The 12,399-nt window shown below is 44.9% G+C and overlaps 1 protein-coding gene across 5 annotated transcripts in view; it reads left to right on the plus strand.

Moving 5' to 3' along the window:
• Window positions 1-8,901, plus strand: part of USP32 (ubiquitin specific peptidase 32) — a 63,192-nt gene extending 54,291 nt beyond the window's left edge. For all 5 annotated transcript variants that reach the window (XM_053961279.1, XM_053961280.1, XM_053961283.1 and 2 more), the window contains 10 exons: window positions 389-500; window positions 693-904; window positions 1,239-1,423; window positions 1,764-1,850; window positions 2,777-2,897; window positions 3,573-3,764; window positions 4,329-4,620; window positions 5,048-5,451; window positions 5,750-5,842; window positions 6,508-8,901. In XM_053961279.1, the coding sequence (XP_053817254.1) occupies window positions 389-500; window positions 693-904; window positions 1,239-1,423; window positions 1,764-1,850; window positions 2,777-2,897; window positions 3,573-3,764; window positions 4,329-4,620; window positions 5,048-5,451; window positions 5,750-5,842; window positions 6,508-6,681 (1,872 nt within the window). In that variant the 3' untranslated portion in view covers window positions 6,682-8,901. The remainder of the gene's footprint in view (window positions 1-388; window positions 501-692; window positions 905-1,238; window positions 1,424-1,763; window positions 1,851-2,776; window positions 2,898-3,572; window positions 3,765-4,328; window positions 4,621-5,047; window positions 5,452-5,749; window positions 5,843-6,507) is intronic.
• Window positions 8,902-12,399: the final 3,498 nt, after the last annotated feature.

Consider the following 12,399-nt stretch of genomic DNA (forward strand, 5'->3'; position numbering starts at 1 on the left):
ATTTTTAGGGGGAAAAATCATCTTGAGGCAATAAATCTCAAGTTAAGGTGCTGTAATGAGTTTAAACACTGTCAAGACATCAGGACCATAAATAATGACTGGCTTACAGTGTGTGTGGATATTTCCAGGGGGATTTTTTTAGATCAAAAGTGTAGAAATGAGAGGCTGTAGATCAAAAGTGCTTGAAATGAGATGCTCTGGGTGTGGTTGGGGAACCACTGGTAACTCCCACAGAGGGCTGGGGTTCCTTTATTCTTCTGGAAAGGTGTAAGGAGGCAGATGGGAGGGAGAGAGGAGCTGATAAACGCGGTTTGCAGAAGAACAGAAGGCATTTTGGTCCCAGCTGAAGGTATCCAAGTGCCTGAGCAGCTTTCCCTCTCTCCTGAAGAACTTCCCTCAGGACAACCAGAAGGTCCGGCTGTCCGTGAGCGGCTTCCTGTGCGCGTTTGAGATCCCCATCCCAGGCTCCCCCACCTCAGCATCCAGCCCTGTGCAGACAGGTGAGACAAAACTCTGCTTTTCCTGCTCAGTTCAGCTGCACTCTGTTGAGAAGCTCAGGACTAAAGCTTGTCTTTAAGCGAGGATTACAGAAAGGACACGTGTGGGCTGTGCTCGGTACCCACACGGAATGGAAAGGATAAAAAACCCGATCAGCTCTGTGGATAATTGATAAATTATTTATCTGCTTGCAGAGAACTCCACTGGGCCAGCAGCCAACGGAGCCCCCAGCATCCTGATGAACGGGGATGTGGCCAAGCCAAGCCTCATTGCCAATGGGATGCCAAACACGGTGGTGCCATGCGGGACGGAGCGCAGCCCGCCCAGCTGGGCCCTCAACGGCCACGTGCCCTCGCTGTGTGACAGCCCCTGCACAGGCTACATCATTGCAGTGCACAGGAAAATGGTCAGTGGCCTTGCACGCTTAGCAGCTCTTGGTGCTGCACACTTGGGAAGAAATTTTTAAAAAGCAAAAGATTTTTTTGAGTGTGCACATGATAATTATGCACATTTATATGTGGTCAGGTAACCTCGCCATCGTATCATAAAATCTAAACTGTTTTCAAGTCAGTGATCAAAATTTACAGTGTTTAATATTGGAATTAAAGTAATTTTAATACAATTCTTGATTAATTTTAATCGCCAAGGTCTGAAATAAGTCACAAGGCCAGCAAACCAGGTGATTATTGCAGTGTGAGTTAATGCAGCTTCACATCTGACTCCTCCTTTTGCTTCCACAGATGAGGACAGAGCTGTATTTTCTCTCATCTCAGAAGAATCGGCCCAGTCTCTTTGGAATGCCATTGATTGTTCCCTGCACAGTTCACACACGGAAAAGGGACCTCTATGATGCTGTGTGGATCCAGGTTTCCAGGCTGGCCAGCCCCCTCCCTCCTCAGGAAGCCAGTAACCATGCACAGGACTGGTGAGTTGGATCCGAGTTAGAGTACATTGCCTTACCCTTGCTTGCAAGATTTAAAATTGTGTTCATTTGGTTTCTCGTAACAATGGCCATAATTAAAATTAAATCCTTTTTAGTACAGTTAAATGTAGCTGCACTTAAATGTTGGCTTCATTCTTATCCAGTGATTGATAATTATTTATATCTGACGAATTTAAGCCATGGAAAGGCAGCTTTTAATAGTAAATTGTAACCAAAATTACCATTTTGAGGGTTTTCTTTAAGTGATCATAACAAGCCCAGTGAAGGGAGGTAATTGCAGTGAGAGTGCTGCTGTTTGATGTTGTGTTCTCCTCTGTTTCAGTGATGACAGCATGGGGTATCAGTACCCCTTCACCCTCAGGGTAGTTCAGAAGGATGGAAATTCTTGTGCTTGGTGTCCATGGTACAGGTAAATTGTCCTTTTTTCCATTTACAGCAGGGAATCACTCCTGCAGAAAGGTAATTTATGGTAATGGGCCTGTGATACATTTCAGACTTCAGAGGTAATATCAAACAATAAGAATCTGGAATGTAATTTCACCAGAACTCTCTCCAGGCAGACTTGCACTGCAGCATGGCCTTTATGACTTGCAGAGCAGAAAGTTCTGCTACCACAGAAACTTTAAATTAGGAGACAGAAATGAGATTATCCAAAACCTGTTAACCCCTTACAATATTCTGTGTCTGTGTGCAGCCTTGTATGTCCACAGACTTGCATGGTTTGAGGGGATGCACACAAACCCAAGTTTTCAGATGTAATTCATCTACCCCTGTGAGTTCCTTGCCATTTGAAGGGTAAGATCTAAAATGGGCAATGAGAAATTCACCCTGGAAGGATGCTTGGAATTTCCCATAAACAAAGACTTGCTAATGAAAATTCCAGACCCTTGCTGTAAGGTATTCAGGCCACAAACTCATTTTTTTAAAGTGTTTTATAGCCCCTAGAATTAGTTATTGTGGTGAAAATGACTTGTGGAGACAGAGCAGTGGAGTTTTTGGGGTTGTAGCTGGGTTTGGTTACCACTGGATCATAATGGAATGGAAAGGACCTTAAAGATCATCCCATTCCAACCTCCTTCCATGGGAAGGGACACCTTCCACTGGATCGTGTGCAGGCAGATGGTGGAGCTCACCCAGCTGCCTCCATTTCTCACTCTGGTAAAGCTTTGCATTAAAAACACAAATAACCCTGAGCACTGCTACATAAAAATGTCTCACACTGAAGGCGAGGCCTGGAGCTTGGAGGGTGCAGAGGATCCAAAACGAGGGGCAGAACTGAAGGAATGTAGAAGCGATTGCACGCTGCACTGACCACACCCAACCTTTCTGATTCAGGTTCTGCCGTGGCTGTAAGATCGAGTGCACAGAGGACAGGGCTTGTGTGGGCAACGCCTACATTGCTGTGGACTGGGACCCCACCGCGCTGCACCTGCGCTACCAGACCTCGCAGGAACGGGTAAAAGCCCATCAAACCCCCTTTGTTCTTTGTTAGCACCTCTGAGACACCACCCATTGCAGCCTTTCTTTTTGTGTGATGCTGCTTTTGTCCCTTTCCTGTCAGACCGTGGGCAGTGTGTTCTGGATAAATCGATGTCTTGATGTTAGACTTAGACCTCTGATGTGGTCTAATGGTGTGGAAGGGAAGCTTTTTAAAGGAGCTTTTAAAGCAGTGCATTTCCTGTCTGTTGTGAATTGCTTTTAAGCTAGTCAAGATATATAATAATATATTACATAATACATTACAAAATATTTAATTTGATACATTTTCTGTAACTATAAACAGTTAAGCATGTGAGTAAACCTATTTCTTCTTTAAGCCAACAAAACACATCTGAAGGTGAGCCTGTAGCTGGGTTAATCTGGAATAACTGTTCCAATCCGTGAGCTTTATCTATAAAGTTGTGCTTTATGGATAATTTATAAGCAGAGCCCAAGTATAAGAACAGTGAATTATTTTTATCTGCCTCTTCATAACTGAAATGAAATTCCTGCTAAAACTTGCTGCATCTCATTTTTATCTTTAATTCTGAACAACCCAGCGAAGTTATTTGTGTGATACTGTGAGGAGAGCCCTCCTCTGAGCAGTGTGTGTTACATTTCCAAGTCAGAGACAGTTTGCTCTCCCTTTCAGATCGTGGAAGAACATGAAAGTGTTGAACAAAGCCGCCGAGCCCAGGCGGAGCCCATCAACCTGGACAGCTGTCTGAGAGCCTTCACCAGCGAGGAGGAGCTGGGGGAGGATGAGATGTACTACTGCTCCAAGTGCAAGACCCACTGTCTGGCCACCAAAAAACTGGATCTTTGGAGACTGCCCCCTATTTTGGTAGGATCTTGTGTCATTTTCTTCCTCAGCAGCAAGCCCAAAGCATGTTGTTCCCAAATCTGCCAAGATTTGAATCTGCCTTGCTCTGAATAAGATCGTTTGCTTTGTTCACACTCTCAGGTGGGGCACTGGCTGAGTTTGCAGGCAAATAAAGCAAACCTCAAGTCCTTTTGAATGTTTTTAGCTGCTGCCTTGCAGGAAATGGTGGTGGTTTGTGCTCAGTGTCAGCTTCTCTGACACAGCTCATGCTCAGATGGTGACAAGATCTCCTCTCTGGTTGTGGGACACCTGCAGTTGTTATTTTTCACATTTGGTAGCTTATTCAAAGCAGACAGTGTTGATCACTGTATTGAAGCAACCTTTGCCATCATTTCCACATGAAAACATTGGTTTCGTATTTTACCAGCTCAATCCCAAAATCCAAATCGTCACACAGAGCATGATTTTTACTAGCATAGAATAAAATGTGTATGTTTTGGGAAAAGCTCTCTTTGAACAGTGAAATCACTCACTGGGATATCATTGCCCCACTTTAATAATTTTCTTTACCGTGTTTCCCCTTAGATCATTCACCTGAAAAGATTTCAGTTCGTTAACGGCCGCTGGATAAAATCCCAGAAAATTGTTAAATTCCCCAGAGAAAATTTTGACCCAAGTGCCTTTTTGGTACAAAGGGATCCGAGTCATTTCCAAAGGAAGCAGCTCACCCTGCAGGTTGAGAGCCTTCCTGAAGCACGGCCTGGCCAAGGGGACACCAGGAAAGCAGAAGTGCAGAACACTGGCACAGCAGGAGAGGGGGACACACTGAACAGGAGTCCATCCTCCCTAAACACTACTGTCCTCAATAATGTCAAAGGTAGGGAATGACTGGGGAAAATTCCACTCTGTGCTGGTGTTTGGAAGGGAAAAGTGTTATGTTCAAAATTTCAATGTTTGGGGTTTTTTTTTTGCCAAAGCACTACACTTGGAAATATTTCTTAGTGAAGTTTTAGCATAAAAAATGAAAGAAAATTTAAGAAGTTGTTGAGTGACAACAGATATTGGTACTTGTGTAAGTGGGCTGGAATTAGTGAGGGATGTGCTTCTGCATAAAAGAATTAAATTTCAGTTTTTAGGTGTATGGATGTGTGTGCACAAAGATGGGGGTTTATTTCTATATATTACTCATGAGCTGCAGTGAAACAGTGGGGTTTAGTGTTTGGTTATTCAAAAAAAATCACTTTAAAGAGAAGTCTAGACTGTGTTTGTACTCACCTTAGCAATCTCTGTGCTTTCTGTCCTAGCATCTCCGTCCTTGGGGAGGAAAAGTGGAACCAGCTGCCCCTCAAGTAAAAACAGCAGCCCCAACAGCAGCCCAAGGACTTTGGGGAGAGGCAAAGGGCGCCTGCGGCTGCCCCAGCTGGGGAAAAACAAACTGTCCAGCAGCAAGGAAAACCTGGCTGCAAACAGGGAGAACGGTGCTGAGCACGAGCAGGGGGATGCCCTGACTAAAGGACAGGCTTTGGGGGGCAGCCAGAGCGAGCTGTACCCCGGGCAGGACAGCGAGGGGGCTCTGGCCAACGGGTACCTGTGGGAGCAGAGCTCGCTCAGCAACGGGCAGGGCGAGAACCACAGCGAGGACGACGCGGCCGACGACCAAAGAGACGACGTCTGGGTCAACCCCATCTACAACCTATATGCAATCTCGGTAGGTGGCTGCTCCTCTGCCAGAAGTGCCTCCCTGGCACCCTGCTTTAACCCAGTGCCTTCCTTGGGTTCGTGCCAGCACTGGGATGTGTAGGGAAGGAGGGCAAAAGTCAGCACCATAAATTCGCTGTCAGACGGGGGATGAATTAAGTGTCTGCTAATTTGTTGTGCTCGTGTGTGTAAAGTTAGTCAGCTCCAGCTGTCTAGATTGTCATGATGGCTCACTCACAGATAATGAACTTGGGAGTCATTTATTGGATGTTTGATCCAGGATTTCTTTTCTTCTTCGTTCTCCTCAGTGCCATTCAGGAATTATGGGAGGGGGTCATTATGTCACTTATGCCAAAAACCCGAACAACAAGTGGTACTGCTACAATGACAGCAGCTGCAAGGTAAAGCACTTCTTTTCCTCATTATTTCACAACGTTATTCTAATTATTTCAAATAATGTTTGCCTCGGTTACCCAGAGCTAAAGAAATTTAGAATCGGAAATTCTAGCTAAAGAAATTTTAGAATCACAGAATGGTTATGGTTGGAAGGAACCTTAAAGTTCATCCCATTCCACCCCTCTGCCATGGGCAAGGACACTTTCCACTCACTCAAACATTTGTGGAGAGCTGCTGTTTGAAATCAGGAGCATCTCCAAAGCTGCACCAGATAAACATTAAAATTATTAGCTGAAATTGTACGTGAGGTTTTTTCCAAGGTAACATCTGTTCATCAGCTGCTCCCACACTTAAGGGAAGATGCTTATTTTGTACAAAGATGGAAAAGTGACTAAGAATGGAAAGCCAGGAATACATTGCCATGATGGCAGCAGTTTGTATTCAGTGGGTGAATAACTCAGCTCTGACACTTCTAAGTATTTGCATTCATCACTATAAAATTGTCAGAGTTCCCAAGTAATTCATGGAGTGAGCTAACAAAGAGGGGAGACAGAACATGGGATTCCTTATGTTGCACCCAGTTCAAAATACACTTTTTGGGGGCAGCAGTGTGTGGCTGAAGTGCAGCAGTGATCCCATGGGGATTTCCCGGGTGTTTTCCCTGTGTCAGGAGTTGCACCCGGACGAGATCGACACGGACTCTGCCTACATTCTGTTCTACGAGCAGCAGGGGGTGGACTACGCCCAGTTCCTGCCCAAGATCGATGGCAAGAAGATGGCAGACACGAGCAGCATGGACGAGGACTTCGAGTCCGACTACAAGAAGTACTGCGTGCTGCAGTGAGCCTGGGCTCCACAGGCTGAGGGAGAAACCCTGGGACGTGCCCCTGGGGAGGCTGTGACTGAGACAGAGAGCAGCTTGTGGTTGTCGTTGTCCCCTGTGAGCTGAAAGCACAAAAAGAGCCCCTGGTTAAGCAGTTAATATCCAGTAGTATTGTTTTGTTCTGTTTTCTCACTACATGCTCGAAACGTTTCTGATGTTGGACATCCGAGACTGCCACTGGCCTTTAAATCCAATGGTTTGAGAAAAGCCAACTAGGACCAAATAAGAGCTAAATTAAACATCCAAATAAGAGCTAAACAGAGTAGTGTAGAGTTTACCAACTGTTCTAACACCCCCCGAGGCTCTCGTTAGGTTTAAGGTAACGGGGAAAAACAATTTATAGTGTTGTCTTTGGACAACATGATATTGCTACCTCCTTTTTCCTGCAGTTTTATTGCATTTTATTGGCAAAACAGGGAAGGCAAGAGAAGGAAAAGTGCACAAATGGAAAGAAATTATTGTCATGGGGAAGAGAAGTTTCCAGTTTTGCCACCACTAATGTGTGTCAGTTGCTTTCTTTCTGTATGTTGGGAGCACAACCAAATCATCATTTGAGAAGAGATTAATTTCTACACTTGAATGGTTTATTATACTTGTGTTTCTTTCCATGTGTTGGCTGTGCAGATCAACATGTTTCAGGAATGGCTTTTCTGCCTGAAGAGTGCTGGCTCAAACTTTTTTGAGCTGCCTCAAGAAGAAACTTCAGGTTAGAGAGAGTAGTTGTGATTACACTCACGGTGTCTTAAAATGTGCACATTGCACAGAACGTTCCCAGCTTTTGGAAGGAGAGATGCTTGAGCTTATGTTTCATGACTGGTGTTGCTTTTGAAATTTGCACTTTTGAAAATGCATCTGATTCAACTGAAACCCACCCTTTGGTTGGTTGTGTTGCTGTTGTTGTAAGGGCTCTGGAGTGAATGGCTGTGAATATCCACTGTGTATTTCAAAGGAAGAAGCTGTGGCTGTCAGGTAGCTGTCGTAGCATTCATGGATGGAGGTTTTTCTTTTTTTATTGCTTTCCTAACTCAGTTTCTTGTTTTCAAAATTTGGTTGCCTTTTCAAATTATCTTGTTTGTTTGTTACACCAGGTTATGCAAATACTTGCAATTAAACCAGACTTGCTTTCCATGCCCTTGCAACGTGCTCTGTAATTCAAGGGCCTTCTTGCATGAGGGGAAGTGTGACTGAGTCTTAGCAGAGACTGGAAAAAAAGAGAGTTGGTTTTTTTTTTTTTTTGAGCTGGCATTTCTTTAAACATTTTCAGTGTTAAATTGTTTGCATATCTGAATGAATATAAAAATTTTCACTCTTTTGGCCTTTTGTTCTTCAGCTGAGCTTAAGCAGCTTATTAATTTTGTTGAACATCATCTTCCCAGTTCTCTAGATTTTTGTACCTTCACTAACAGAACTGTTACTCACGTGGTTCTCTGCAATGAATGTTTGGATTCATCTTGGGGTGTTTGACAAGAATGCCAAACCTTCAGCAGTTTATCATTTCCAGGAGGATCTGGGGTTTATCCATTGAAGAAATGATATCAGCTGGTCTGGCTGTCTGCTCAGGCAGAGCCCTCCCAGCCTTTGGAGGCTGTGCCTCTTTGGGGACAGCAGATCTGTTCCAAAATGAGTCTTGTCTTACCTGTCAGGTGTTGCTCCTTATCCTCTATGGTCTTTTTTATCTTTAAAGTGATCTGAACATTGAGCCTAAAGAAAAGCAAACATGACTAGTGAATTTCTAGGTTAGAAGCTTTTTCAACACCCACTTGTCTACTCCTCCCTCCGCAAACTCCATGAAAAGTGAAAGATTTTCAACTGATTTACTTTAAAATGTTTTATTTAAGCAGGTAGCACAATCTACTAATGTTATTTGATCTTCTGTGTTTGTTACATTGGTTGTAATTAATTTTTTTAAATTAAATTAATTCAAGAATTAGTAGTAAATTTATTAAGTTAACTATTAACTACATTCACTTTGTAAATTATTGTATAAAACTTATTGACAATGCACTGACTTTAGAAAGATGTTAATGTACATAAATGCCTTGTAAATAAAATAGTGTTGATGTACTGGAATATGAGCTGTATTAAAACAAAGGTATTGGTAATTGTATATGGAGTGAACCTGTTTATCTGTAACTATATTATTCAAACAAATTAAATACTGTGGATGCAGATGAAGTGTCACTTCTTGTCAGATAATTTTTAATAAGTGTTTTCCTGCTTTGAAGTATCTGTGCTGCTTCTTTGAAGCTTAAATGCCTTTGTCAATCCAAAAGCTGAAGCATGGGCGTGCATCCAGCAATTCTTTGCAGCTTCTTCATTGTTTACAAAAGGTAAGTTGGGTATTTTGTTGATGATAATAACACTTTATTACTTGAGAACAATCCATGTCAGCAGCGAAGTGCTCCCTCAGGTACAGGAAGGCTTTGCTCTGGTGTCTTTGGACAGGATCTGCAGGTACCTGATGTGCAGTCCTGGTGCCTGAGGTGTCCCTGCTGCAGCCAGGGCTGTTTGCCCACGTAGCTGTGACTGCAGACAGTGCTGGACACTTCCCCTGGGCAGACAGGGATGGGGGAGCCCTGCTGCACTCACTCCCTGCTTTTCTCCAAGCAGGAAGTGGATCTGGTTGAGCTGGCAACCAGACCAAAGTCTGCACAGGGCTGATGTCAGGAGCACGCATCACCTGGGTTCTTTAGCTGGAAATGAACCATTGTTCTTTTTTTACAGCCCTTGAAGATGCTCAGTGGATATTTATCCAAGGATTAGCACACAGCAGCATCCCCAGGGTGTCTCTGGAAGTGGGTGAAGCCATCTCTGCTTGGGATGGGAGTGTTGGTGCAGCACTGAGTGGTGACACTTCCCTGGTGATCCACTCTCAGAGCACTGGTCATTCTTACCAGGTGTGATCACCCCACGGCCTCACTGGGGTCACTTGGGCATTTTCAAGGTTGAAAATGTAATTTCAGTATAAAGAATATGGGCTACAGTACTTCCTGTCACAAATTTCCCTCTGTTGCTTTGAGGTATTGAAAGGGGAATTTAAAAGGATGAAAAACTCTTAATTACCAAGAATGTTCATACATGCTGCTGTCAGTGGTAAAGCTGTTATTGATTCAGTGCAGCAGGGGACTTTAAAGGGATGAAGGTGTCACCTCCCTGCCTGACCTGCAGCCACGTGCTGCTGCTGAATCCCTCTGACTCCCCAGGTCAGAGGTGTGCAGGTCTCATAGGAGGGCTCAGAGCTGGGCAGAGCCCCTTTGGTGAGGTGGGAGCAGTGGGAAATGGGCTGTGCTGGGGTTTTCCCTGCTCCCTTGGTGTGTGTGGAGTTGCTGGAGCACTGTCCTGCTTTTGGGGTGGGTCAGCCAGACTTCTGCAAACCTGGCGTGGCTTTTGGTGCTTCTCCTGGGAGGGAGTGGAAGGGGACAGCAGGGACAGCAGCTCTTGTGCCAAACCCTCTCACTGCCCCCAGAGAGAGGGGAGGGATGGATGCACCAACCCTGCAGGGCCCTGCAGCCCACAGGAGTGGCCACTGTCCCTTCCCCGAATCCCAAATCCCAAAGGCATTTTCCATCCTGATCCAAGAGCTGAATCCGTTCTGGAGCTGCTGTACCAGCTCTGCTCCCTGCCCTCCCCTGGGCTGGCACAGGAGGCTCTATCCCTGCTTTTCCCTGTATCTAAATATCAAAATATCCCAGATTTATCTGTGATCATGTCCTGAGAACGTGCTGGGCTCCAGGCACAGCCGCTGGCTCGGGGCCCAGAGCATCCACGTAGATATTAATTATATTAATTATACCTTTTGTTACCCTTTTTCCCTCAGGTCCTGTAAATTGAAGCAAGAAGTGACTAAAATGCAGTCATCCATGCTTGCTGATTTATCGTTTCAGGAAAATAAAAACCTGTCAGGAGCTGGGGAGATTGTGCCTTTTGTTTGGGACAAGCCTCTGGCTTCCTCGATCGTGTGTAAAAGATTTCCTGTTTGTGAAAATGAAAAGCAATGTTTGATAAAGTCCCTTCAGCAAAATGAGTCCAAAGGAGAAAATAGATTAAGGATGCTTCTAGATTTGATAGAAATTAGATTTTGCTGGGAGTTGTGAGTACAGAAAACCAATGAGGAAAACTTGCGGCAAAATACAGGTTTTATTTATATTTAGGGTCATTTCAGACACACCTGATGACTGAACCTCACCCAACCTTTACCAGTGCATTTAAAACTCGTGGTGAGAGCACAGAGATGTCCCCAGGTGGGTCACAAGCTGCTTTGGGTGGTCAGAGTTCAGGCACTTCCCTCCCCTGCAAAAAAAATAAACAGCAGCAGATGCTTCAGAGCCTTTGTCAGAGTGTTTGTGAGAGCTGGCAATGCAGCACTCTCTGTACTCTGATATTTTTTATCTCAGTGCTGCTGAAATCTTTTTTCAGCATTAGGTTTTTATTGGGTGCAAAGTCCAAATGAAGTGGCTGAGAGAGCTGTGGTGTGTGATGACTTCTTTTGGATTTTGAAAATACTGTCTCTAAACAGCTGTGAGCATTCTCAGTGTTGTTTTTCAGCTCTGTGTGAGGTTAAAATCCTCTGGTTTTCCCTGATCCTGAACAAGGGAAGCACATGGAGCTCCTTGAGGCCCCTACCAAGGTGTTATTTTGCATACAACTATTGAATCCCAAATTCTTCTCCAGCTTCTTATTCCCTCAAAGTACCTTGCAAATTCCATTGTTTGTACACTGTGAATTTGAGAGGTTTTGGTCAAACTGAGGTTGAAGAAAGGAACTAAACCAACAAATAAATGGGAAAGTTAGTGGATTATATTCTATGTTTGCAGTCAATGAAAGGGTTTGAGGCAACAGGTTTGGCTCAGTCTTTACATCCCACAGAAGTTTGTCCAGGAATTGCTGCATGTCTGGGTAATCTGGTTTTAAAGTTTGCTGAAATGTGATAGAGAAAGCAGAGTTTTAGGTTAAATCTCCTGTATGTTTAGCATGCAATGAAATTGTGCCTTCACCTAACGCAGCATTTCTTTGGGGAAAATGTTTGTGTGTCTCATAAATAAACCTTGGCCTCCCGAGGAGAAGCTGCAGGAAAGCTGGAGCTGGGTGTTGGTTGGGAGCTGGAGAACAACAAAGGGAAGCTGCTGCTGCAGGGCCAGAAAAAGGATCCAACACCAGCACTGGCAAATCAAAACCCTTACAAATGATGTTTGTACTGTGATGTTTAGAGTAGGGAGACAATGCAAGGAACAGGGTGATTACAGAGCTCAGCCCGGACATTGTGAGGCAGATCCCTCCTCCAGGGGCTCGGGTGACAGGGTGACAGCTGTCCCCTGGTGCCTGGGGAGGGCAGAGGATGTGGGGGGCTTGTCCAGAGCAGCTGTGGCTGCCCCTCAATCCCTGGAAGTGCCCAAGGCCAGGTTGGATGGGGCTTGGAGCAGCCTGGGATGGTGGAAGGTTGTCCCTGCCATGGCAGGGGTGGGATGAGGATGTTTAATGGCCCTTCCAACCCAAACCACCCTGGGATTCCAAGAGAGGGAGGAGGAGTTCAGCAATGGGGCAGGATGAACATACCCCAGTGCAATGCAGACTCAAATATTTATGAATACTTGGCAGGAGCAGAGCCAAATTCAGGACACAGCTGGGGCACAGCCCCAGCCCCCCCAGTTCAAACCAGCCCGGGGGAGCTGCAGAGATCAG

This window comes from Vidua chalybeata, chromosome 20, assembly GCF_026979565.1.
Source record: "Vidua chalybeata isolate OUT-0048 chromosome 20, bVidCha1 merged haplotype, whole genome shotgun sequence".
Classification (NCBI taxonomy): Eukaryota; Metazoa; Chordata; class Aves; order Passeriformes; family Viduidae; genus Vidua; species Vidua chalybeata.